Raw genomic sequence first — 27668 nt, 5'->3', positions numbered from 1 at the left:
TACATATATCCATACATGTATGTATATACAGATATATATATATATATATATATATATCTGTATATACATATATCTAAACATGTCTGTATATATATATATATACGTGTCTGTATAAATATATATAATCCCATCCCCATATACATACAGTTTTCTTTATAGACCATGATAATGTTTTCCTTCAATTCTATTTATTGTTAAATTTGTGCACCTCACAGTGTTTCTGTGTTGTGTCTACTTGAGCCTGTTGAGCTCCTGTCTCTTCTGTCATTTAATGCAGACTCACTGCGTCTCTCCCTAGGTCTGGGTACCTCCGCGCATACATATCAGCCTGGTGCATACACTACTCCCAGCGTTTTGTGACCTCCATTTAATGCCCTCTCAAGTCCCAGGAAAAGAGGTTGGGGGTGGGGAAAAAAAATTAATTGCCAAACAATGCATAGCTCTCATCCATTATGGTTCTCATCATGTCAGATGATATCGAAGAATTACTGGATGTCTGGGTGCATAATTTACCCCACCTTCCCTAACCTTTCCCCATCTCAGTCGCTTACTTTGATGGATTTGAGGGCTTGCTACGGAAGATATCTTTAAATGATTAGAGTATAGTTCTTTTGTTTCTCCAACTATTCTCTGAAACTATAAGGGCAAATATAAAACTTTAATTTGGGGAAATTGATAAGCAAAGGGCATAAATGAATCTTTATGAGGTAGAAACTGCCTTTTAAGACGTTAAACGTTCAGTGCGAGGAAAAGTTATTTTGTTAAGCAATATTAAATACATGCTTGAATACATATGGGGATAAAAATATATATATATATTTTTAGTTTGATAAGATAAAGGCAACATTTCAATGTGTAACTTAACAGTAATCTCTGGTTTAGAGGCATCAGGCTGCTTTCAGTTAAACTTATTACATTCACTGAACAGTATACATTTTGTAAAGCTAACTGTGTGTGTGTTAAAAGTAATATACAAAGAAATTGTGTTTGAATTAAATATATAAAAACAAAAGTAAAAATTAGAAAATCGTGTTTTAAAATCATACATCGGTAAAAATTAGTGTAAAGCAAAAAGTCCTTGTATTTTTAACTAATATATAAAGACATCAGTGAAAATGTGATAAAAGTTAGAAGCCCCTGTGTTTAATAGTATTACACAAAAACATTGGTAAAAATTTATTAAAAGCTTAAATTTCTTGTGTTTGAAACTATCAGTAAAAGCAATCAATGGTCTTGTTTCAAACTATTATCTTATGAAGATATCAGCAGGTAAAAACCACAAGTCTAATACCTTACATAGACATCAGTACAAACATGGTATTAGCCAATAACCTCACATTTTACACTTAACATTATCCAAAAACACCAAGAAAAATTTGGTTGAAGCTAAAAGTTCTTGGATTTCAGACTAATATACAATGATATCGGTAATAATTCAGATATTAGCTAAAAGTCCTCGTGTTTAAACTACTGTCATACAAAGACGTCAGTAAAAAGTTGGTAAAGACTTGTGTTTAAAAGTAACATTATACAAAGATGTGTAAAAGTCATTGTGTTTCTATATAAAGTCATGCAACGATATTAATAAAAATTGGATGTTTGAAACTAAACTAATAAATGCGTCAGAAAAATTTGGTTAAAACTAAAACTGAAAAACTAATACACGAAAACATCAGTACATTTTTGGCAAAAGGTAGAACCTCTTGTGTATGAACCTAAAATCACATGAAGAGACATTGGTAAAAAATTGGCAAAAACTAAAAGTTCTCGTGTTTTAAATTAATGTCATACAAAGACATCTATACAAATTTGGCAAAAGCTAAAACACATTATCCATGTCCGAAGTTCTACCCTAATCCCTATCTACTAAAAAACTATACCGCGTCTAATTGTGTATTCATTGGGTCTGATAGCGAAAATGTTGTCTTTAAGAAATACATTTAATTTTTTTTTTTTTTTTTCGCAAAAATGTTCAATCACAATGCATTGTGGTCTATATTCGCCAATGCACATTGGTTTTTCGCAAAGACTTGTGGGAAATTTCTATGACTCTCGATTTTGGAATTGTAGATTCGGACAGTAGTAGAAAATGGCGAACGCACTATATAGTGAACTATGTAGAGTGTGTAGGAATTCAGGCATAGTCATTGTGTTATATATGAATTAGAGTAACAATTGATTTGATCATTTCAGACTTTAAACTATATTACAGTTTTAAACTAGTAAATGTGTATAGTCATATCCAAATTAGTGAGATACTTTCTGGATATCTAATAAGAGAGTCTGGTTTATGTCCCCCTAACCGTTCTGCCATTTTACATTATTTTTCCGGTGTTTTCATCTGGTATCCATGTGTGAATGGACAGATTTTCTCTCTTTATCTTATGTCCCTGCGTAGAAAAAAAAAAGTTTTATATTTTTTTCCATAGGTGGAAGTAGATCAGCGCCTGTTGAAAGTCTCTCATCTGTGTCATCTGTACAAAATCAATGTCTAAGTCATCAAATCGTACTCTTTACAAGGGGAAGTGCGCAATAACCTCCTTAAATAAATAGCAGTTGCTTGGCAACCTTACAGTGATGAAAGAAACATGTGCCTGAAAAAATACAAACAGCTCATATGAATAATTATTTGCTTTTAGATACCAACTATGGAATTTCACAAACAGTTGAAGTAGGACATGGAAATAGTTCAACGAATTGAAATTAGTGTTTCTTTTTGGACCTTAAAAGATGAAATTCTGTTTTAAAAAAATGAATTGGAGGATCAAGTTCAATTTTTAAGATTTAGGCCTCAAGTGATGCACAAAAAAATATGTATGGCTGTGCCAGCAAATCACATTATGGAGGCTTTAAACAGGCAGGCTGAAAGTTAATGGGTGACATCACACAGACTGTCCGAGTCGTCTCCGGCATGTGAAAGCCGCCCGCTGAAGAGGTAACCATGCATAAAGGTTCAAAAACTTAAATTAGGAGGTAATTGGGTTCAGCACGAGGTTTGAAGAGACACTTCACTGGCTGATGCTCGTTTCATTTTCTCCCCCAAAAGCCCTTTCCGCCCCTTTTGATCTCCGCTCGGCAGAAGTTTCTCAGAGCCGGCGAAGCTTGCTCTCGGTGCGGAAATGGCAAGTCATACAAACTGGATCCATTTCATAATAGCGTTGCAGTTTTCTCTCCTGGAGCGAAGTAGAGCAGGCTTATCTAATTGTGGAAGCCATGAGCTCTGGGATACAGACAGAGAGGCTAATTAGTTAGAAATGAATACTTTGAAATGAAGCACAGAGCTCTGTGTGTGGTGGAGGCAGACGCCGCGGTTGAAGGCGGCGGGAGCGTAGACGACTGGAGCTCAGGTTTCAATGGGAGGAAGGTGGTGCGCATGCCGGAGTTTACGGTTGTTTTATTTATGAATGAACAGGTTGTAAATTCTGACGTGTTGACCTCCAGAATGATTATAGAATCACAAGTTCAGAGTATAACGTGCTTTTAGGTACCATATGTTTTGGAGTATAAGTCGCGTTTTTCTGCATATTTTGACCGTGGCTGGCACTTGTACTCAGGTTTAAGTTGTTATTTTCCCACAAACTACCACTAGAGAGCACTTTTATGTGTATACCAGGGGTGTCAAATAGTAGAAATAGCAGAAACGATTCAATTCACAAGAGTCTGGATCGATTCGCTTCTAATTATTTCAGATTCTTTCGATCCCTAAATTCAATTTTGATTTTACACATTTATACACATTTCTTTTTAGAAATACATTAATAATCTACTTTATATGTTGAATATATTCATATTAATCAGATACAGCTCACATACTGTAAAATGTATTAGTGAAATAATGAGATTGTTGCATGGTTTCTTAAAAGGAGAAGTTTAGATCATTAACATTGTAAACATTGTTCTGCTTCTCCTGGAGGACGTTTCAGTTTGGCCACTGGGTGGCGAACGCCCCCAAAAAATTGTGTTTTAGACCAATAATGGTTACGTTACTGTGAGTTTATAAAGATGTTTATTTAGTCAGCAATGTATGTTTTGGTCAACCGAGTGTTAGCATTAGCCGTCCTATGGGAAATTATATTAAATGTTAGTATCAAGCTAGCAGACTTTAGCTTTATTTGCTTAATCGGTTATATATATATAGTTATTAATGTTTGTCCTATTTGCCCTAAGGTGTGTTTTGGATTTTGGCCCCCTGTGCGATTTAGCTCGGCACCCCTGCCCTAATTGGTCAGGTTTGACCTAGTTTTACTTTCAGTGTACGTTTAATGTTCACTGATTTTGTACAAAGAGCCTAAAAACGCAGAAACGACGCATTAATGCGATACGCACTTAAGCCCGTATGATCTACATAGACTGTCCATTGGTATGGACACTTGAATCCGCGTTGAGTGAAGTTGTTCAATAGCAGATAATTAAGAATTCAATGGATTTAGTGATGTGAAGTGATATAACGAGTTAAGTTGACTTGTTACTGTTAATGATATTACCTAAATAAAAGTTCATATTTTGTGCTTATGTACTAGATTCCTCCCATATTTCATAAAGCTAAATAAGCATCAATCTACTACAATGTCATTTATGGCCATTCTTTTTCATGTATTTTACTATATCAATTTCTCCCAAAAAACATTTTTGCCTTTTTTATTACATATTTTATGGCTTCTCCAGCTTATAGTACATTCATTGTTAAATATTGTGTTTTTTATTGTGCTACACCGTTGTGGAATCAATAAAACCTTTTAAAGTACAGCTACATAAAAAAATGTACAAGACATGGTTGGTCAGTAATAATACAGTGAGCTCTTTTGTTTGTTTTCTCCAATTAAATTAAACTTTATTTCATTTATTCAGAAGGCCGCAAGGCAGACCTGTTCACCTCCAGTTCTGCGCTTTATTCTCCCTCTCTCGGTATGTCCTCTTGGATGAATTGGGGAAGCTGGCAAAGCAAAACAAAATGTCCTTGTGTTGTCTCCAAGGCGATAGTGCCTGCAGACTGTAGCTGCTGGCTTTGGTTTTTTTTTTTTTTTTGTCCTGCATGTGTGCCCATCTCATGGAAAAGACATTTAAGTCTGTTCAAGGACACCATCCTCTTTTTTTATGCTTTGTCCTGCATTTGTGTTTAACATACTGTAGGCAGAAAGAACAATCCAAAAAGAAAAAAAAAACATATTTAACTGGGGACTCAATGGGATCATGTGGAAGTATTGAATTAAATTCCAGACGTGGTTCAGAGTGACTTTGAATTAACCTCACGCTGCGACAGAAATTTCCTCCAGTCATGTAAGTCTGTACTATGAACCCTCATGATACAGGAGGGTTTGTAATTATTTCCTTGTCTTTAAAAAATGATCTTCTGACCTAGAACTGGATTAGCAGGGGGCAACTCCAATGTCCAGCCGAGTCCAAGTAAAGAGAAAAAAAGTAAAAAAAAAAAAACAGGAAAAAACGTTCAAACTTTGTAGCTTAATTTGCTAACGGCAAAATAAAAGTTCAATGTCAAGTCTATAATGGCTTCATATGGATATATATAGGATATGTAGGATATTTTTCCAACCTTTACAGGAAATATGCTAACCCGGCACAAGCAGGTCCTGCGGCTTAATGCAGCGCTTTATTTAACTCCTAGGCAAAAGAATGTTGCATTTCAGACTTTGTTTTATTGTTTTTTTCCCCTTAAAAATATATTATTGACCATTTTTTTTAATGAGAAATATATGTGGATGATTAACCCTAAAATAAATACTACTTAAAAAAGTATTTTTTTAAGAAACGTAAAACATAGTGATAACAATGAAAATGTTTTCCAATAAAGCATTTTTTTCCTGTTTAATAGTTGATATAACTTTCATAGTTGCTCTAAGAAAACTAGGTTGAGTTAAAAATTTAAATACACAAATGGGAAGTGCTTTTAGTTTGTTTAGCTAAAGCTTGCTTTCGTTAGCCATTAGACAACAATGTGACACTAAAATGTTAAGAATTATTTTTCAGAGATTGAGCTAAACAGGACAGAAGTTTACACATGTATTGGTAAAATATTAGTTCTATCAGTTTTTTCTGGCTTAGTGTTCTCTAATGCTAACAAGCCTTTATGTCAGCTAAGTCTGTCCTATAGCTCAGAAAAAATGCTAACTCCTGCGAATTCTGCTAGGTTTAGGCTGCAGTCAGTGAAGCTAAAGTACAAACTTCATCAGAAAAAATATGTTTCAGTCACAAGCTTTCAAAAATTATCTATTCCTGACGAGTACAGTTATTACTTACCCCAAGAAGTCCCCGAGTGCACATGTTAGCCGTTAGCTTAGCACCTCGGTAGCATTGGAATTAGGATACAATTCCAGTGCAACTTAGATTCTATGTAGCCCTGAAATATAGTCATTTTTTTTAGGATACTAACATTTCTAACAATATTTTGTCATTATTGTTATTTTTAGCATTTTACTTTAACACCAGAGATGTCGCCAGTTAAACCTAAAAACACGGCCTGTTAAATATCGTAGCTATTTGACTATTTACGCTAATATTGTGAATCAGCTGATTTTGACGAAAAAAGAAAAGCCATTGCGCCATTATTACATAAAATGTTGCAGAGCGATGCTAATCAGATTCAACTATTTGATTGTCACTTTCTTTTTATTTCTCCTTTTTTAAACACATGTAGGACAAACATGCAGAAGGGGGCAGATAAAGTATAAGAGGAAGCGATAATTTAATGACCAGAAGAAACACAACTTTTCTTAGCTCACAATCCATTGGAAATATTGAAACAATATTATTAGATTTTCTGTAAGATTCATGCTAATCCTCTACGACTATTTTGACCATTGCTTCTTAAAGTTTCGCTGGTGACAATCCAGTTATTTATTTGAATGTTTCTTTGCAAGAATGCGACTTCTTAGTTCGTTTCCAGTAATGAAAACAATTTTTTTTATTGGTTCGAGATCTACATTCAATTTTAATTAGCGTAACCACAACCCATTACCTTTATTAACTCCAGAATAAAAGATGGGTCTTTGTCGCTCTTGATTAGGGTTCCTAGATGACTCCCACTCTGCAAATGGACGATTGCCACAGGAGTTTCTTAGATACCTGCAGGTCTTAAGAACACAACAACCTTCTTCGTTAGCGAGCAAAAACAATGCCTCAATCAGTTAGCGCTCTTGCTGAGGTGGCAAACGTTTAATCAGCCGTTGTCGCTGATGCCGTTTGGAGTGAATGCATTGACTGTTGATAGTTGGGTGTCATTACAGCCTGCGGGGGCTCTTTGTATTCTAAATTGCAGCTTTAATTTATGCCGTCTTATTTTACTTCTTCCGAATTTACACCACAAACCGAATCTCCTAAAAGTGGTTTTCTCTCATGCTAGCTCTCAAGATACATGATGCTTATTAAACCCGCCAACATGAAATTGACCTTCATTAAATTTTGTTTTGCTCTTCTTTCATAAGAAAAAGATTAAGATCTTTTGTCACTTCTGTCACGGTGATGGTATCCCTGTGCTTGCTGGAAATAACAGCCTTCCCAAATTGCATTTCTGTGAATGTCCAAATTTTTGTGTGCCTGTAAGGAAACACTTTTTTTTCTCATTAATTTATAGGGGTCTGTAGGAAGCTGGCTCTCACAAACCAAATTATATCTCGGCACATAGAAATGTTACCTTACCTCTCAATCATTCTCCGAGCAGAAATGACTTTTTAAACACAAAGAAACTTGTTTGATAAGAAAACAGTTGCCGTCTTTTCACTTTCTGAAGGTCTAATAAGAGAAAAAGCTACTCGTCTATGACCGTCTGTTACCCTCTCCAGCTTATCCTTAGCCTCCAGAACCTCTTTTTTCCCTAAATTGTACACAGTGGAGACAAAATAAGGCTTGAATGATGAAAAGACTTTTGTGGTTGCAAGTGCATTTAAGTGGGAATTGAAGAATTACTCAGCCCGCCTATTGGCACATCTCATTATGTGCATGCACTGGTGTTATAATACTCCTCTTCTCAAAAAGCTCAGATAAAAAGTGTCATTAGCAAACATCTCTTAAAGTTTTACTGCAGGGATGAGGCAAAAAAAATAAAGAAAAGGTTTGCTAGTGCATGACCTAGAAATAGCTTTTTTTCTCCCCTTTTTTAAAAGCTATTAAGTTATGATATGCACTGTTGGAAGTCTGGGCATTCTCTGGTGGAAGCTTAGCCAACAGGGGTCCTAAAGTAGACGCCATGTATGCTCGCGTTAGTCACACCTGCCAGCTCCAGTTGGTGTTCTTTGAACTATCTTCTCTTGAACTCATTCATGGGTAAGATCAAAGTGTAGGACCCCCCATGTGCTTCCTTTCTTTGGCTGGACCAAAATAGTTTCACCTCCTAGACACAGATGAAACACAAGAAGAACCGCATATTCCTAGCTTGTAGTCTTTGTCGCTGATGTCACAATTTTTTTTATGTGTTTGTCTTTTGCACTTTCTAGAAACCTCCTCCTCTGTGTTGGTATACATGGATACCACCACCTCATCAGTGAGGACTACGACTCGGCCGACCACCGTCACCGCAACAATGTCAACGCTGAGGACCACCACAAGCAAGATGCCTCTCGCAACATCTGCAGTGGCTCAGTGGCCGCGGACCACGCCAACAGCGGCCGCTCCGGTCCAGACGCTCATCGAGGAGGCTTTGGATCCGGAAGATCACGAAAGGGCCCCACCTTCGTCGAAGCTTCCCAACGTTAGAGTGGAATACTGCAATCCTCTGGTGATGATGGATATCTCTTGGCCCAAAACCAATCAGGGAATGGTGGCCAAAATGTCCTGTCCTCCTGGAACAATAGGTAGGGCTCGTTTTCAAGCTGTGCTATTAACTTGTGAAGTAGTTTTAACCCTTGTGCTATCCTAGGTATGTGATGTTAGGAGTGGGGTCATCTTGACCCCATAAGACAGTGTGCTGAACTTTTTTTTTTTTTAATGATTTTTGATTTTCACTGGTGTCCGTGACAGACATGAAATTCTGTCCACGTCAATGTAAAGCTTGGGTCATCTGGACCCTATCCAAGAAAGATGCTTGTTGTGTGGCTCAAAATGTTGATCAAAAAACAGAACCCAAGAAAACATTGAACCTGAAGTTAGTTTGTGCTATTATAATACTCAAAGTCAGCACTGGTTTATCCACTTTGATGAAAAACAAGTCAGATAATGGTTGACTGTGGCCCCGTGACAGACAAAATATCATCTTGGGGGCCGCAAATGGCCCGCGGGCCACCAGTTTGAGACCCCTAAAGGATTGAAGTCAGATAACGAAATAGAATGATATATAACTTAGTTACTGCAACTAGTGACTTGTTTATACCTAGTCAATCATAACACCAGTAACAACTTTTAAACCAAGACTGTTGAACCTTGTAGCTCAGAAGCTTTGGCTCCGGTGTTGCCATTCCTTAAAATATTATAACTCCTCAAGCGTTTACGTAATTAGCGTTATCTCAGTGGATTCTGAAGCGGAAAAAAGAAGCTTTGAGCTTTTTGCAGGTGTCAAAGTGTACTTAAGCAAGACGATGCTCCTGATGGTTATAGGTTGGCACCAGTGTTCAGCAGTAGATTGTGATTGCAAAATGCTTTAGTTCTTCTAAGAAGGTAGTAAACCTCTATATAAGTACCATTGATGTGCAACATTTTACTGTAGTCCAGCGTAAATTGGCTGATTCTGTTGCATAACGATGCATAACAGCTTTTCTTCATGGCAGAATCGATTGGAATGAATTGGATGAAGAGTTATGCTAGTCACGTCCGAAATCTTTCAAAACAGGTTCCAACATGTTAGTAAATCCAAGTATAGGTAAAATTATCACCAACTTTTAGTAAGCTACTTTTAACCAGTTTGTGAGTACTTAAATAAGGCAGTTCGAAAATCTTTCTTCATAAGTCCGAAATTTCAAGTCCTTAAAGTCAACTTTCAAGTCTCTACATCTGAGACTAAGTCTCAAGTCCCCATCTATGCTGTGTAGCCATAAGAAATACACTCATGAATTGCTGAAAAAAATAAGTCTATAATTGACTATTATGAACATTGCATTTTGGAGAGATGAAAAACGTCTGATGAAACTCGATTTGTTCAAGCTGACAGGTGCAGTACGGTAAGAGGACTGGTGCATGAAATAAGGAACCCGCCCTGACTTGTGCTCATAACGCTGCCTGTGTGGGCAGAGTTTTGATCTCCAGTCAGTCAGGTTCAGCGGCATCATATCCTCAAGAAAGTAGGTCAGCTGACATCCCACAGAAAGTGAAGGACTAGGTTCTTCGAACAGAAGGTTTTTTCCCCCTTCCTGGATGACATGGGTATATTCCAAGATGACAATGCCAGAATTCATCAGACTCAAACTGTGAGGGAAGTTCAGGGAGCATGAGATATCGTTTTCACACATGAGTTGGTCACCACAGAGTCTAGACCTTAACCTCTCTGAAAATCTTTTGACTTCTGAAGAAAAGTACTGATTCACCACACACTAATGCAACTTTAGACAGAAAGAAGGGCTTTGACGATTACATGCTTTTAACAGTGTCACAACAAATCAAAAGGAAGGGTTCCAACAGAACATTGAGGCATGCATTCAGCGGCTTTAGCTCATTATGTGTTATTCTTTAAATTACATATGGTTGGGTAGAGCATAAAGTTTTCCTTTTCTTCCCTTTAAGCAAAAAATATATGGCCTGGCATTTATTTAAAAAGAATTCCTGATGAAACAGATTCTCACTCCCAAGTCCTCACATATTGACGTTTGGTTAAGGATGCCTCTGCGTCAGTTTTAGACATTTTGGGTGTCCCCAACTTTGATGTTCTGGCTAATCACTTTAAATCATGGTTACAACCAGTCTGCAAATGGAAGCTGGTCCAGTACTGGGTACCCTAACCCAGTAGTGGTTCATGCTTGGTATCACATATGGTACTGGTTCAGCCCTGGTACCACGTCCGGTACCCCAACCACTGCTGAGACAGGGTACAGGGTCTGAGCCCCAGTACCAGACGTGTCTTGAGGACCAGTCCATGTCTGATACCACGTCCCATGGGTTCCAGACCCTTGATTTTACATCAAAGCACATCAAAAAATGAGTTAGGGACATCCAAAACGTCAAAAAGTGAAACAAAATGTCCTTATGTGATGAGAATGTGCCTTCTAATGGTGTGGCGTTTGAAAAAGGATAGACGGAAAAGTGACAGGTAAATGGGGTTAATTTAGCAAGAATATATGGTATGGCAAGTGTTAAAAGTTAAGGCCCGGGGGCCAGACCCGGCCCTCCGGGTAATTATATCTGGCCCTCCAGATAATTTTATTTTATCTTTATTAATGGCCTGATGTTATCTTGGCCTTATTTTTAACTTGTATAATTTTGACAAAATAGAGATTTGTAGAGAGGTTTAAATTGATTTATTCTGGAATATTATTCCTGCCTTTTTATTTTTCATAATTATGTTAGAAAATTACAGTTTTAAAAATTTGCATACTGCTAGCTTTTTGGAAGGGCTGCACGGTGGCGCAGTGGTTAGCGCTCTCGCCTCACAGCGAGAAGGCCCCGGTTCGAATCCCGGCTGGGACCTTTCTGTGTGGAGTTTGCATGTTCTCCCCGTGCATGCGTGGGTTTTCTCCGGGGACTCCGGCTTCCTCCCACCGTCTAAAAACATGCTTCATAGGTTAATTGGTGACTCTAAATTGCCCCTAGGTGTGACTGTGAGGGTGAATGGGTGTGATTGAGGCCCTGAGACAGACTGGCGACCTGTCCAGGGTGTACCCCGCCTTCGCCCTTCAGTAGCCGGGATAGGCTCCGGCACCCCGCGACCCCGAAAGGGAAGAAGCGGTCAAGAAAATGGATGGATGGATAGCTTTTTGGACTATTCTGGCATTTACCGGTACTAAGATTTTTTAGGCTATTTTGTAGTTTAGCTAATATCTAAACTACATGCTAGCTGTTTTGGCTACTTTAGGCTTTTTTCAGTTATAAGAATATTTTGAAGTTTAGCTATTTTTTCAGTTACGTGCTAGCTGTTTTGGCAAACCTAATTTCTTTTTTTAGGCTAATTTGGCATTTAGCTAATATTTCAGCTGGCAGGAACATGGAATGACCGGATCAAGTATTTCATCAGATTATCTATGCATTATTAAACCAGTATATGGTTACACCGATTGGCTAACAAAAGAAGGGGGTGGGTCGCTGGAGGTTGACGTTTAAAATCTTTAAATCTTTATTCTTTATTAGAAACTGGCATTTTTCTTCAAACCTGACAAACCTATTTAAAAAAAAATCGTTCATCATCAAACCACTATATGAAGTTACCATGTTCCTTCGTTAACCGTGGGAAGTACGTTCCCTAAATAACCCTTAACTAGATAAAATCTGCTAAGCTTTTTGGTTTACAATTATTATATACATTTTAAGGCTGCAAAACACCTCAATGCACGTTCTCAAACAGACATGAATGTTTTTACACTTTAGTCTACTAGTGATCAAAGATGCAAACTGAACGCATTCTCTACTGTACAGGAGATGATGGAGAGTTATTGACAACAGCCTTTAATGATGCAGGGCACAATGTGTTTGAACTAAACAAAACAAAAGCATGAAAAATGGAACCAAAAAAAAAAAGAAAAATTTTAACTGCAAGGTCGTGAAGGGCTAAAAAAGCTATAGTGAGCGGCCATTGTACACAGAACCTCTAGCATTTTCTCTAAATGTGCAATTTCAGCAAATGTTTGACTTGATTATGTGGAAACTGGACTATTGAGTGGACCCAACTATGTCTTTTTTTTTTTTACGTGTGACTAAGACATTGTCCTGCTCCATTTTTTTCTGACAGGTTAAAAAAAACTCCCAATGAAAAATCTCTTCCGGCCAATTATAATGTCTTTTGGTGCTATAGTTTTTGCATATGGCTTTAAACAAAAACCTTAGTTCTAGAGGTGAGAGGGCCCTATAGTTATTCTGTCTCCATAATTTGTGGGCTTGCCTTCCATGGTCATAAACTAATCCTCCATGTGTATACTGTATATACACAAACAAGTCTATGCTTCTGGACTTCTTCAAACATCTCTGTAAAGTATCCCACAGGCGCCGCGGTAATGACCGACATAAAAACCCTGCATTTCACATCCTTCAAGACATTATTTTAAGATCTCTGATGAAACATCTCTGACATTCTTTGGTTTAAATTAAAGAAACTCCACTTGTGAGAAATATTTATGTCTTCTTTATTTCCTCTCTCGGCGGGGATGTCAATATTCTCCCTTGGAGACCCAGTGTGCCGTGAGCCTCTTTGCCTCAGTTTTGATTGCTGCTGTGTGTTTGCTTATGTGCTCAGTTCCCCAGCAGCACTCTTCCTCTTGTCTACTGTCCTCCATTCTCAGTCTTTATCCCCCCAGCTCAGCGACGCGAGGCCAAAGATATAGCAGAATATCGAACTAGTAACCAGTACAGCACAAACCAGCACTCTAATTCCTTACTTTCTATTCAATGGATGTAATTAGTTGCTGTTGGGTTTTGTTTATCGGGCAGCAGGCCTTTTATTTCTGTCTATGTTCCATCTTTCTCGTTATCGATACTAATAGAATGAACTCCGGTGAGCATCAAGATAAAAATCAATGCTTTGGATGTAAAAAGCTTTACCATTAATTGAATCACCTCACGCTTTCGTTGCTTGGGACAAGTCAGTAGCTGAGTGCTGAGCTCAAGTCACCAGTTCATCATGCACTCTATGGACAAAAGCACATGTGTCACAATACAAAATCCAAGGATTAATAAAATGTACCATATGTTCCACACTATAGGGCAGAGCGTCAAAGGTCTGTTTTTGAACTTATGTCATCTATAAGGCACAGGAATTGTGAGGCGCATTGATATAACTTGACTGTAACTCTACAACTTGTTTTTGACACACTAGCCAAATTAAAAAAAAAGCATTCAAAAAGGCAGAAAATGCCAGGATAGACATAAATATAAGGGATGTTTCTTGTTGCTTTTATTGCTTTAAAGAGTCAATTTTAATACTTTACGAAATCCTTCCATGAAATTACCTCAAAAATAAACTTAAATGGTTCAATATATGAAACAAAAAAAAAACATTCTGAGATTAAACCAGAGTTTTTCCCTGCTTTAAATAAGAAATTGTGTAAATTCCAAGTTACTCAACTAGACATATGCTTTAATGCTTTGGGCTTTCAAACGACTTTATGTTTCGCCCATATGGTCCAATTTTAAAATGCAGTTTCTTCATAAAGTTTCCAATGCAAGTCAATTAGGGGACACCTTTTCCAGGGAAAGTAGCTTGACTCATACTCCTCCTCAAACGGCGTTGTGCTACCACGCTCAAATCTGGCTTGAAGGCGAAAAACTGTATCCGTTTCATCAATCAGCACCAGGCTGATGCACACACAAACACACACACACACACATGTACTGTCTTCATTAATGGGCAACAGCAGCACCCGTCGAGACCTCACTAACAGCCATCTCATGGCAAGATAAGAGGAACACGTACCCCGCCGCCTTTCCACACGCTCTTCAAAGCCATTGCACTTCAGACAACTCTGTCAAGCAGAACACGACTGAGTGAGCTTCCTCTGCCACTCTTTAAAGTTCCTGGAGCTCGGCTTCCGTCTTCCCTCCCTTCACCTGCTGTCAGTCCGTCTCCCCGCAACCTTCCCCGATGCCCCGCCTCCTTTCAGGTGCCTTCGTCCTGTCTGGAGGTTTTGCAGAGTCACATCTTAATAAACCCATCAAAAGACAAGACTGTCTTGAGTTGTGCTGGAATGATACAGTCCATAAGACCTTACAGTGACCCCTAAACCCAGGGGTCTGCAACCTGTGGCTCCTTCCTTTGATTGATTTGAACTCTTTTACAACTCCGTCTGACTCCTGACTACAATTCCCATAATTCCCAAACAATGGCCGTCCAGCTTAGTAGTCTACCAGTTAAATTTGACTGATTTTTAAGTGCCGTGTTCCACAGAAAAATCTGAATTGAGGAACTACGACCAGAACTCATACTCAAAGCGCATCAAATTATAAGGCTGACGGTCTATTACTGAACAAATTCCAAGGGTATAAGTGAGCTAAAAGGTCAGAAAAATACAGTAAGGGTCACATCACTGACTCTGATTAAACAATATCTGGCTAAGATGCAACAACAATAATAAAACAAACCTTATATGTTTTTTTTATTATTATTATTTTAAATCACTCCTGACATTATATTACCTACTAATACATTTGATGCATTGAGATGATTCTATATGGTACAGATTGTCTTTTATTTTGAAAAGGAGTCATGTGAACCTCTTGAAAATAATAAGCCATTTTTTATTTTGAAAAAAATATTTTATAATTATGTTGTATTATTCTTGGATTACAGTTAGTTTATTGCAACGAGAATCTAAATGCATATCAATGTCTTACCGTTACCGCATCCGGAACTGGTACTGTATCCAGTACCACTACCCTATCCCTAGCTTGATCTGCGTTTGGTGACACCTCCGAAACCATTACCGCATCCGTAACTGGTTTTGCGTCCGGTACCAGTTCCCTATCCCTAGCCTGATCTGCATTCAGAACTATTACCACATCTGTAACTAATCCTGTGTCCAGTACCGATTGTGTCCAGTACTAGTACCGATCCGCATTTTGTGCTGATCCATGTCCGGTACCAATCTTTGTTCAATACCGGGTAAGGTTATGGTTAGGATACTGGTGCGGTCTACGTCTCCATACCGGACCGGTACTGGTTTGTAGCCCGGAGGCTGGGGAGCCTTGATTAAATTGGAACAGCCAGCAGAAAACAATAAGTTGGGGACGCCCAAAACGTCCATTTTTGACGTGGACGGGTCCTTAACCATTAGTCAAAACGTGCTTTGTACTTTGTCCTTGGTCTTAACCTGGTTCTTTCATGATACATCTATGAAAATTTCACCTAAAAGTCCACAACTTTTCTCACTTTTCTCAAATATGTTCACATGAGACCAATTTTCATTTGTGCAATATTCCCAAAATCTACGTAGTGACTGTGTGACCCGGCCTTTAGCCCAGTCCCAATGGACTCCAGAGGAAAAACGATCTTCATACCCAACTGTCTTGACCAAACACCACTAAATTGAGTAGATCTGAACAAGCAACAGACTATTTACCCCTTTCAGAAACAGGAAGTGAGCCAACCGTTGAGGCCAGTCCGACTTTGCGAGCCAACAACAGAAGGATCTTATCACATAAAAGCCATACTGCGTCAAATAGCTGTTTTTTACTGCTATATTTTTGCTTAAGTCCAGATGGAGCTCTGTAGGACACCGATTCATTAGATCTGTCAGCAGAGTCTGCTTTCATGAACCCACTTATCCTGCCCTTCACAGTAAAGTTGGAAATGGCAGATTTAATTGGCACCTTTTTTTTCCGTTGCATTCGTCGTGCGAGATTTAAACGGTCACACACGCAGACGGCGTCTGTCTTTTAATGACAAAATCCAGACACGGTCCGACAGACCTCCAGTGAATTCGCTTCATTTTAGTCAATTTAAGATAAAACACCCATTCAATTACATTTTGCTTCTTCCATTAATTGAATCACCTCACGCTTTCGTTGCTTGGGACAAGTTTTACAAATAAGAAAAAGATTTGAAGATCTGTGGATCGCTTAATAATGGAACGACGAACGAGATGGGCCTGCAAACTGTTCTGGAATGTGTCACTCTTCCCTTATCCTCATGATTGTTTTCCCTCTTTTCAGGCGTGGCTGCCTTCGTGTGCGTGGGCCCAGACGGATACTGGGACCCGCAGGGACCCGACTTTAGCAACTGCACGTCGCCTTGGGTCACCATCATCGACCAAAAGGTAATAAACCACCTCAAGGAGGACCTCCCCAACCAACTAATTCCCTCTAATTCTTCCGGAGGCAACACTTCCAGCAGATCAAGCTACGCACTTAGAAGACTGGAGTTTGGCGGCTCCTCTCTTTTGTTCTTTCGCCGCTTTTAATTAGTCGATTAAAGCAGCTGCTTAGTCAGAGGGTTTACACGATTGAGGGAACATCCGTGCGCGTGAGGCGGAGCTGGAACCAGACACCGCATAGCGTCAGGGGTGTAATGGGCCGCTCTCTGCTCCACAATGCCAGCCCGTTGGTTATTTGCTTTCCACGCCGCCCGAGCCCCATCGACTTGTATCTCCTGCTCTGCAGGCAGGCCATTATGCATCGCCGGAAACGCGGCTCTCTGTATTTAAATCTGTAATAGAATCAGAAGAAGGTGACTGCAAGTGAAGAACTGTGTTACAAATTGCATGCAACAATGGAGACGTTGGTCTTTAAATTCATAGGACCCCGAGGCAGGCGTGCTATAACACTTATGTTCCACTCAATGGCACAACGCTGAGCCCATTAAACCAGCTGCAGCCTTCAGCACCAATGGCTGTTGTGGACATGTGAGGTAAGCCACGTACTACGTTCTAGCATACAGTGTTCTCACTAGACTGTCACTACCCCAAACTGTTTCATGTAGCCATAGTAAGCGGTGCGCATATGCGTTTTATTTCGCAGCTCTATTCTGATATACTTTGGATTTCTGAATGACTTTGTCATAAAAAATGTTCTGATCTTCATCTAAATCACATCACACGATAAACACAGTTTGCTTAAGCTTATACAACACAAATAATGTACGTTTTTGTGTGCTGGGTGACAAAAAATATGTATACCCTGAGATTTAATTGAAGTTGTATTAGTCTAAGCCAGGGCCTGCATCCTCTGCCATTAAAAGAGCCATTTGGGAGTGTTCGGTATACTGATCAAAACACAAAAGCCTTTTTTTTAACACTTTTATGAACATTTGATACTACCTTGCATCATTACATTGCAATTTTTATAATAAATCTGAATTATATTTATTTTGGGGCACAAATAAATGCATAAATATTAAGATAAACTGGAATTTTTCAAAGTGTAAAGACGTTTCTTATTTTTGACAGAGCTCATATGAATTTCTTTCAAAATAAAAGCACTTCCTGTACCAAACAGGAGCATTCAAGTGAAGCAAACGTGTTCCTAAACAACACGAGACAAAAACGACATTGTGTTTTGTTATACTTTTGGTGTACTTTGGGGAGTTCGTCCTTTTTCATATTTACTACTGCCTTTAACTGGAGCATTAACATGAAACATGATTGGTTAATAATCCAGTAGAAAAGGTATCATGTACAAAACACATTTTAGCCACTCCCCCTCTTAATAGCTACTAACAATTGTTATGCAGCATAAGATAAAATGTACTTTAAAATCATAAAATAAAACCAGTTTTGCCTAGTATTTTTCATCTGTGTATTCTGGAGAAAGTTCAGAGCAAACAAGGCCTAATAATTTCAACAGAGATAGAAAATCCATTACAATCTCTAGGTTCATCTCAGCCACAAACTCATGCAGAAATCCAAAGGATTTACATACTTTTTCTTGCAACTGTATGAAATACTTGCTGTCATTAATCCGCCTGGGCACCAACTGGACACTACCCATCCGTCAATACCAAACCCAGGACCCTGATTGGTCAAATGGTCAGCAATAACATACAACATGTTTATAAGGTGTTAGTAAGACATTTATTATCACAATAAGACAAATATGGTTTATTAGCATACTTTGTAAGATTCATTAACATCTAAAGTGAGACCATTGTCTGCAAATGTCATATTAATCAACTGGTGTTGATGCTACGGTCACTAATACACCAATTACCTCCGAACAATAGAGATAGAGAGGCATTGGCAGAATCTTCAAGATTTCTTTTTTTTTTTAATCGTTGGCGTGGTCATGAATGTTGACGGGGGAAGTCTGACGGTAAATCAGGAACGCAAAATGACCCTTCGGTTACCGGGCTACTGGTGGCACTTGACACGGACGACCATCGTCTGGAGATATTCACACATCGCCTGGCCGGTGATTCCGGTTGCCGCAACTGCCCGCGGACACCCAACTGCTGCCCGATTTTGTAATGATGTCATCTCTGTCTATCATGGGCCTACCAGTGGGCAACCTCGAAATGTGCCACTGACCCACGTCAACTTCTAGAGAAAAATCGTCCAGTTGACATAAAAATCCAACTACTGCCTTCCAATCAAATTGCTGAAAAAAGTCAATTTTTGTCACCACATGGTGGCGTTTTAGGATATATGACGGTAGTTTTAGAGAGATAAACCCTCCCAATATTTATCCTGGGTTTGCTGTTCCAGTGTGGCAGGCGCTCAGAACGATCAGGGCTGCTTCAAGTCTTGCCTCAGTCAAACGTGTATTTTTAGCAAAAGTGTCATTAATCTTTTTATTTTTAAAAGAAATCACACTTGAGCTGGGAGGGGGGGTGGGGGCTTGTCGCTGTGGAGACAGGAAGGCTCTAATGAAGACCAACCTGTCAGCAATTCAGAATGCCCATCTGGCACTTCATTATTTTATACCCACACCCATTGTCCTGGATGTGGTAGTGCTCATTGCCAGATGGTTTGGTTGACAAAATGAGAAAGGAAGATACGGAAAATAAAAAAAAAGATGGTGAAAGAGAGGAATGACACCAGAGACGCAGGAAGAGGAGAAAAAAAAAAACAAGAAAGCAGAGCTGTTTACCCAGCATCCCCAGCTTCCCCTCATTAAGAGCGGAGCGCAGGGAGGCTAAAGAAGAAAACATCTTCCAAAGGCGCGTTCCCCTGCATACACCTCTGTGAGGACCAATTTCAGAAGCCTAATTAACTTCACTAATAAACTCACACACAAACACACAATGATAGCAGCTGATGCTGGAGAAAATTAGGAGGATCCTGTTTTAGCTAACGTCACTGTTGTTTGTGGCTCACCAAACTCTACTGAGGCGGCTTTGATTACTAGATCCTCAAAAATAGCTGACATGAGATTTTACTTGATAAGGTCTTGATGCAAAAAAAAAAACACAATTTAGCCAAAAAACAACAGCAGTTTCTAGTCTAACTAATATAAAAGTCCATCAAATAAGAACATCAGGAAGAAAAAGACAACTTAAATTGTCTATAACCTTCCAAACAAACGGATAGTTTTGATAAAAATGTGGGACGTTCAAAACACTTCCTTTTACGGTACAGTACTTACACGGTATGTAAGTAGTATTTACATGATACTTTTTTTGTACCTACTGGGTGCTAAAAATGTATTTACATGATACTTTTTATTGGGACCTACAAGTACTTTCATGGTACTTTTTTGTACCTACTCGGTACTTGCTATGTATTTATGTGATACTATTTGTTTCATACTTATGTGGTATATTTATGCTGAACACACTTGTTTTTTGCATAGTACCTTCTGGGTATTTCTGGGTACTACTTTTATAGTACTTATTACATGTAAGAACAAGGTAGGTACAAATAAAGTATGTTGAATTTACTTCTTCACTTATTGTACGTTTCATGGTATTTACTATATATATCAAGATAACAGAAACTACCTTTAAAGTACGTGAAAATAAAGTACTACTTTATGTGTGTTCCATGGAGATGGGTAATTACTTAGTACTTATTTTGTACCTTATTGTGTTTTTCATGGTACTTACTATTAATGAGAGAAGAGTAAGTACACAGAAAGTACCATTTATAGTATGTGTACTGTACGTGTTAAAATATAAGGTGTGTTGTGGTACTTATCATATAAAAGGTCAGTACTGTACTGTACTGTAAAATGGAATAAATGTTTGCTGCAACTTGTCACCCGCAGCACGCCCATAGAAAAAAAATGTGCATAAACATTTCTGTTCTATATCTATGAGCTGCGTACAGGTTTGTCTATTTTTTACCTTTTATTTCATATTTTAGTTCAAAATTATGTGTAAAATTACGTCTCCGGAATGGGTTTACCCATTTTCAAAAAGTTTGTTGATATGTTTGGCCAAAATGTCATCAAACTGAAGAGCTGAAAACCTGACCACAAATAAGCAGAAGAACAGTAGTTTACTGTTGACAAGTTTGGTTTTGATAGACGTGTGTTATGTTTGGAAAGAATGCAGCAAAATAGGAAAAGTAGGTAAGCCAAAAAACAAGATTCTCTTATTTTCACCACAGCAGCACATAAAAATGAAACTTTCCCTCTAAAATCAGAAGCACAAAACCCTCAGAACAGCTTTTTTTAAACAAAGTTTTGCAAATAATAAACAAGCAAAAGATGTGTCCTCTTTTGTGGGATTTCCACAAGCTGCATGTTCAGCATTCACTCCATAAAGGAGCAGGGCCGTCTGGGGAATTACCACCGTACTTTTGTAATTATGCACACATGCAAGGCTTGGCCCGAGTGTACGGCATCACACGGCTACGTGCGCCCGCATTAACGGCGTGCAAAATTGCAGCAGCTGGGGAAAACGCCTCGGGGTCAAACGACATTTATTTTAGGGTGCAGATATTTGCACGTTGCAATTTGTCATCTATTGCTATGAATCTGTTGTGAACAATGGAAAATGGAGGCGCCGCTGATTTATGTTCAGTTGCAGGAGCGATTATGAAAGTCGGTGACTTTACCTCCCCCCGCTGGCTTTGTCCTTCCCGTCAGATAAAGGCTGGAGAGACGGCCGCCGTCATCGCCCGGGAGCTGGCCGAGCAGACCAAGACGAACCTTCAGCCGGGGGACATAACTTACACGGTGAAAGCCATGGTGCAGCTGGTGGATCTGCTCGACGTGCAGCTCAGGAACCTCACGCCAGGCGGCAAGGACAGTGCGGCGAGGAGCCTCAACAAGGTACTTAAGCGACAAATTTCTTCTTTCATCACTGAAAAAAAAATATATATATATATATTTAAACAACAAAGTTTAAAGACACTCTGAGAAAAATATTTTTTATATTGTTTTTTTTCTTTTTTTTTTACACCAAAATCCAAAAATTTGTTTTCTGGGACATAGTTTCTGCAGAGCGGCAAGAGTTTATTAAAACATTTGCCTCTGAGTTTTGGCGGGACTGTTGCCATAGAGCAGCGACCTTCAACAGGAAAGGAGCCATTTGGGATCTTTTTCAACTGATCAAAACCTAAAAGGAGCCATTTGGATTTATGTTAACCTTTAAAAAAATTTGATTTGCATTTTCATTAATATGAATTTTGTTATGTTTTTGGTGCCTATGAACAAAAAACTAGAGAAAGAAACTAGCATCTCTCAAAATGTGATATTTTTTTAATTACATTTTTACCTTTTACCTTAGTTGATGCCAAATTAGCTGAAAAAACTAGCTTGTTGATTAATTACTAGCTAACCTCAAAAATAGCTTAAAAATCCCAATAGATAACAAATTACCCCAAAACGTTAGCATGTTGCTAAAATATTAGCTAAACTCTAAATTGGCCTAAAAACCCCAGCAGATAACAAATTACCCAAAAACGTTAGCATATGTTCCAAATTAGCCTAAAAAAAACTCGGTAGATGCCAAGTTAGCCAAAAAAAGGATAGCTTGTTGCTTACTAGCTAACTTCCAAAATAGCCAAAAATTCATCAGTAAACTAAATTAGTCAAAAACTTTAGCCTGAAGCTAAAATGGACACTAAACTTTAAATTAACCTTAAAAGCCTTATTAAATAACAAATTAGCCAAAAACAGCATATTGCTAAAATAGAAGCTAAACTTTAAATTGGCCTAAAAACCCCAGTAGATAACAAATTAGCCAAAAACATTAGCATGTTGCTAAAATATTAGGTAAACTCCTATTTTTTTGAAAATTACTCTAAAAGATGAAAACATAATTCATGAATATATTTAAACACTTGTTGCTAATCTACTTAAAATTTTGAAATTTGAAGACTCTCATTCATTTCCTATGGGGCATATTTTGCTTGACTTTTAAAAAGCCATAAAGTTTATGAATACCAAAAATACAAGCAGTGATGTCCTGAATGAGCTTTGATACCAAGATTACTGAAATTGTTATTGAGTTTTTACATGCAGAAAAACGTACGGAAATGACCAGGAGAATCACTATAGTGTTGATGCGCAATAAGCATTCATACAATTATGCCACTTAAGTAAATAATTTTATTTTTCTTCAGCCAGAGAGCCACCATGGAGAGATAAAAGAGCCACATGTGGCTAATTTTTTGGTATGTGTACATTAAAGATGTATTTAAAAAATCAAATGTCATAATTTAATCAGTGACATCCAATAATAACCACTTTTTTAAAGTTTCCTACTGTTTTGTTGGTTTTTTTACATTTCATTTTGATAATTTTTTGGAACTGTGTTTAAGTTTCTAGACATTTTTTTAGATTTTGTCGCAGTCGTTTTTTTATATTTTAGTCTCTTTGTAAAAATGACTGACATCAAGCAAAAGAGTTTTATAGGTAAATTATTAGAGTAAATTGTAAAATAGAAAGATAAAACGTCAAAAAGGCCTCAGACTACTGAGGGTTAATGTCTGTTTTTCTTTCTTCTTTTAAGTTTTAATATATAATTTCCAGTATTAAGTGAAATTCTTCCTCAGAGTCATCAAAATATGAGATTTTATTACATAAAATCCCAATAAAAACCTCCTAAAAAAATTAAGGGCAAAAGAAAGTTGAAGTCAGAGCCTGAGCTGCTCCTCTATAAAGTGACTCCACATTTATACGCAACGCTTGTTTGCATTACCTTTTCTTTTTTTCTGTGCGCATCACTGTTCTCTGTAGTTCTCCCGTGGGAATTTCTTGAGTTAAAAGAAAAGTTGAAACAGACGACGACCCTGAAAGCAAAAAAAAAAGAGCGATTAAAGACTTTTTTGAAGCATTTCCCCCGTGTGCCTTCACATCTCAGCCTAGTGTTAATTAACACCAAGCTCCATTCTGGGATTTTTTTAAAAGTATATGTGCTTCTCAAAATCTGAAAAGCTCATTTTTATCACCTGTTGATTTTTTGAGTCATCGAGTCTCAAATTATTACATATTAATCACCCGGTTAATGACTTTTTGGCAACTAAGCTAAACTAGCTTATTTTACTGATTATATAGTTATTTTTTTTTTAGCTTTAAATCATCCTTAATGTTTTTTTCTGCATGTTATTTTACCACTTTTAGTCCACTAAATTTTCAAATGAGGAAATCTTCAATATAATTCAGTTGAATAGGACTTTAAAAGAGGAGTTCTTGTTTAAGAAATGGAGTGGGCAGTTTGAATTACTTATAGGTGTGTCTAGTTTAGACATAATAAGGAGCCCCCGTTTTACTCATTGGCATAACTTAGATGGGTGGAGACACTTCCTTCTGTCCCTTAGTAACTCAACCAAATAGTGGAAACTCATCAACATGCTTTGATGGACTTTAACACAGTGTTTTTTTCTTTTTACAATTATTTCAAATGTTTTTAATTCTGTAATTCTGCACTGTTAATTAAAAAAAAGACCAAAAAAAACCCTTAAATGCTGGATCCGGCCCCCAGGCCTCGACTTTGACATGTCCTAAATGTGCGTTCAAAAACATGTTTTTACCAAATTTGTGACCGGTGTAAACATTAAAAGTCATGACACAGCATTCAAAAAACATATAAAATGAGCAAAACTAAAACAGTTTTATCACTGGTGTCATATTTATGTGTAACGCCTTGGGCCTTAGGTAAATACAAGGTGAACTAAATGATTTCAAGGTTTATGAGCCCTGAATCATCTATTTAATGCAGTTTGAAGGTGTTTTCTTTAGACTTTGATCAATCTTTTTTCTTTTAAAGTTGCATTTCTAAGCTTTGCTAAGGACCAAAAATGTACTCTAAGAAGTCCAAAAACAGAGTTTTGTGACTTTAAGCTTGAACGCACTCCAACCAAACAAGAGGGAACATCGATTGGGCCGCCTTAAGCATGTGTCCGCAAGACCCCACAACTCACACAAGCCAGTCAGGACAATAATCAAGCTATCAAGTCCAGGGAACTCTCTATAGACCTCCGAGGTAAAACTGCAGCGAGGCCCGGCTTGGGCCAAGGGTTTAAAACCATTTCTAAACCTTTGAGTGCTCCCAAGAGCACAATGACCCCAGTGATTGTGGAATGGAAGAAGTGTAAAAACATTAGGACTCCTTCTTAGGTTGGCTGTCCAATAAAACTGAGTTAGAGGGACCTCTCACAATGGCCGCTCCGACACAGCCTTTGAAAGTCCTTTTCAGCGGCGGGAGAACGCGACGTGAGAAGAGCACCATCTCAGCAGAAAAACATCAATCTATATGGTAATACAGCCACCAGAAAGTCATTCCGTGTAGATGGAGATAAGATCACAACTGTTTTTAAAAAGAAAACCGTCTAGACACGAGGAAAACAATCAGGATGGCGCTAAAACTAAACCTAAAGTATTTCATATTTAAAACCTGGGCGTTGAGGAAAAAGAACTGATAGAGGCAGGTGAACTGTGGAGGCAGAAAGAGTACAACAAATGGGCACTAGATTGGCAGCTGACCAGTAACTGTTTAAAAACAGAAAAGTAGAAAATCTACAACAAATATCATGTGTGTTCTACACATTTTCACTCCTAACTCGTATATGGACATTATATAGGACGTATATAGGACGTGGACCCTAACCCGAGTATGCATGTGGTACCGGATGCGGAACTGGTACCAGCTTACTGGGTTAGGGTTAGGGTCCCAGTCTATGGCCCGGTACCAGTCCGTGTCCCAGGGGTTGGGGACCCCTAAATAGGCATGTTTTTTTTCTGCCCGCTACCAAGCAGCCCTCGGACCGGTACCGCTTCGCGCCCCCAAGGATAGGGATATAATAGGAAAAAGACGAGTTGGAGACACTCAAAACTTCAAAAAGTAACGCAGAGGGGGCCCCAACCATACGTCCATTGATGACCAGTTGGGAGTGAGAATCTGTTAGTATGTTATTGGAGGTAGTAAAACTCCAGGCCACTGGGGGGCACTCTCCAACTACTCTGACATTGTAGCTCCTAAAAATACAACTGATCCAGATAGTCAGCGGCAGGTACGGCTAGGTTACTTTAACTTTTTAACATCGGAGATGTTGGTGGTGGAGAAAATCCATACTTGTTCTAGTTTGTTCTCCATAGCTATGATGTTGACTTCAGTATGCTGTCAAATAAACTTTATATGTCAATTTAAGAAATTATTTTACCTCAAGTTTGAGCTTTGTCTGCCATTTTCCTGCTTCTTCTGCTAATCTTTCTGCTCTCGTAGTCTCTCGATTGGCGGCTAAACACATGATTCAAATCGTTAGCATAAAGTAGGACAAGAAAAAATAAAAAATGGCTACAGTTACAAAGATACAGCTTGTTTTGGGGGTAAAAGTTTAAGTTTTATGGGTATTCCTTGGCCCTTTCCATTTATTAGCAAACAATGAAAAGACAGCATGCTAACTTTCAATAGCTAGCTTAACCTGTTAAGAAGTTTTAGCTCCAGGGTTAGGACTACCGTAACTCTTTAAAGGTTTTTCTAATAAGCATAATTCTAGCAGCTTTCGACTGGTGCATAGCTGCTTTTCTTCGCTTTAGAAACTGTTTGAAATTATGTAAAAAGTCAAAGAGTTACGGTAGTCCAATGTCACCGGCGATAGCTTAGATGTTCAGTTTCAGTCAGGTTTTTTAACAGTTGGAAATTAGATTTTTTTAATTTGAACACGCACATACACCTTCAATAGAAATGTCTCAGTTGAACTGGATTGACTTGTTTTGCTTTTGCTAACCGAGCTAAAGTCTCTGTATTTCTTTCCTCTGGTTTGCAGCTGCAGAAGAGAGAACGTTCATGTCGGTTCTATGTCCAGGTATTTGAATCCAATTTTCTCCCTTTCAACATTTCATTTCACCATCTGAGTAGTTTCATTACCTTTTTTTGTGTTTAATTTCCATTCAATTTGAAATGTGGGTCTTTGAAATGTCTCCAAAAAAAGGGTCAAATATTTTTCTCAACATGAATCCATCTTTGCATGTGTGTGTTGTGACATACATCGTCAACCTATGCATGAGACCTGTTTAAATCTCAGTTTGCCATTTGTTTAACAATTTCACATGTAGGTTAACTTTGGTAAAAATCTGCACCGATGCATTTCTGTCAACTTCAGCCTCCAAAGTCAACCAAAGTCGTGTCATGAATCTCTCCATTCTTTCTTCTTAACGCGTTTCAGTTGTTTTTGGGCCACTGACTGATTTTGTTATTCCTAAGGTGACTTTTCAGCTGTCAACAGAGTCATTTCTGCCTTGACAAGAGAACTATGGAGGAAGTTGACATCCCTGCCTTCTGTGCAGATGGCTTAAATTAAGCCGTGCATTAAAGCCAGATGTTGCTGAATGTGTCTGGTTCCTGGTGCTCAATTAAAGCAACATGTATTCTGCCTGAGTTCCTTTGAGGATTGTCAGAAGGACATTTCGTTATTCATACTCAGGCGGTTGTGAAGAGGACATCTCAGCGTCACGTAGACTGTGCTTTTTGCTCTGATTATAGATGTGAGTTGGAGAAAGTTTGCTTTTTTAATTTCTTTTTCAACCTTTTTGTTATTTGATTATGATTTTTTTGTCCCCTTTAACTCTTTTTCCAGCAATGATGAAGAAAAATTGTTTATTTATCACTGAAAGCTCAAGTTTGGATAGAAAGTACTTATTCTATATCATAGAAAACCACTTCAAATGAGTATATTTTCTCATTTTTGCCACAATTACCCTAGGAACCATCCACTTCTGTACTGTATAGAAGAAGTAAGACTGGATTACCTCCCACATTTATTGAAACA

General features: G+C 38.2%; 1 protein-coding gene and 1 long non-coding RNA gene across 10 annotated transcripts in view; one reads left to right on the top strand and one right to left on the bottom strand.

The window, feature by feature from the left end:
- The window catches only part of LOC112155935 (adhesion G protein-coupled receptor L3), a 315029-nt gene that overhangs the window by 202020 nt on the left and 85341 nt on the right, over nucleotides 1-27668 (top strand). For all 9 annotated transcript variants that reach the window (XM_036216946.1, XM_036216950.1, XM_036216949.1 and 6 more), the window contains 4 exons: nucleotides 8448-8804; nucleotides 16729-16832; nucleotides 21541-21726; nucleotides 26667-26705. In XM_036216946.1, the coding sequence (XP_036072839.1) occupies nucleotides 8448-8804; nucleotides 16729-16832; nucleotides 21541-21726; nucleotides 26667-26705 (686 nt within the window). The remainder of the gene's footprint in view (nucleotides 1-8447; nucleotides 8805-16728; nucleotides 16833-21540; nucleotides 21727-26666; nucleotides 26706-27668) is intronic.
- LOC112155936 overlaps nucleotides 23333-27668 on the bottom strand; it is a 12438-nt gene continuing 8102 nt past the window's right edge. The window contains exons 2-3 of the long non-coding RNA XR_002920885.2: nucleotides 26061-26137; nucleotides 23333-23690 (exon numbers count right to left, since the gene is read on the bottom strand). This is a non-coding gene — a long non-coding RNA (uncharacterized LOC112155936). The remainder of the gene's footprint in view (nucleotides 23691-26060; nucleotides 26138-27668) is intronic.

The sequence above is a fragment of the Oryzias melastigma genome, linkage group LG18 (assembly GCF_002922805.2).
Source record: "Oryzias melastigma strain HK-1 linkage group LG18, ASM292280v2, whole genome shotgun sequence".
Classification (NCBI taxonomy): domain Eukaryota; kingdom Metazoa; phylum Chordata; class Actinopteri; order Beloniformes; family Adrianichthyidae; genus Oryzias; species Oryzias melastigma.
This window is presented reverse-complemented; position numbering and strand designations above follow the sequence as displayed.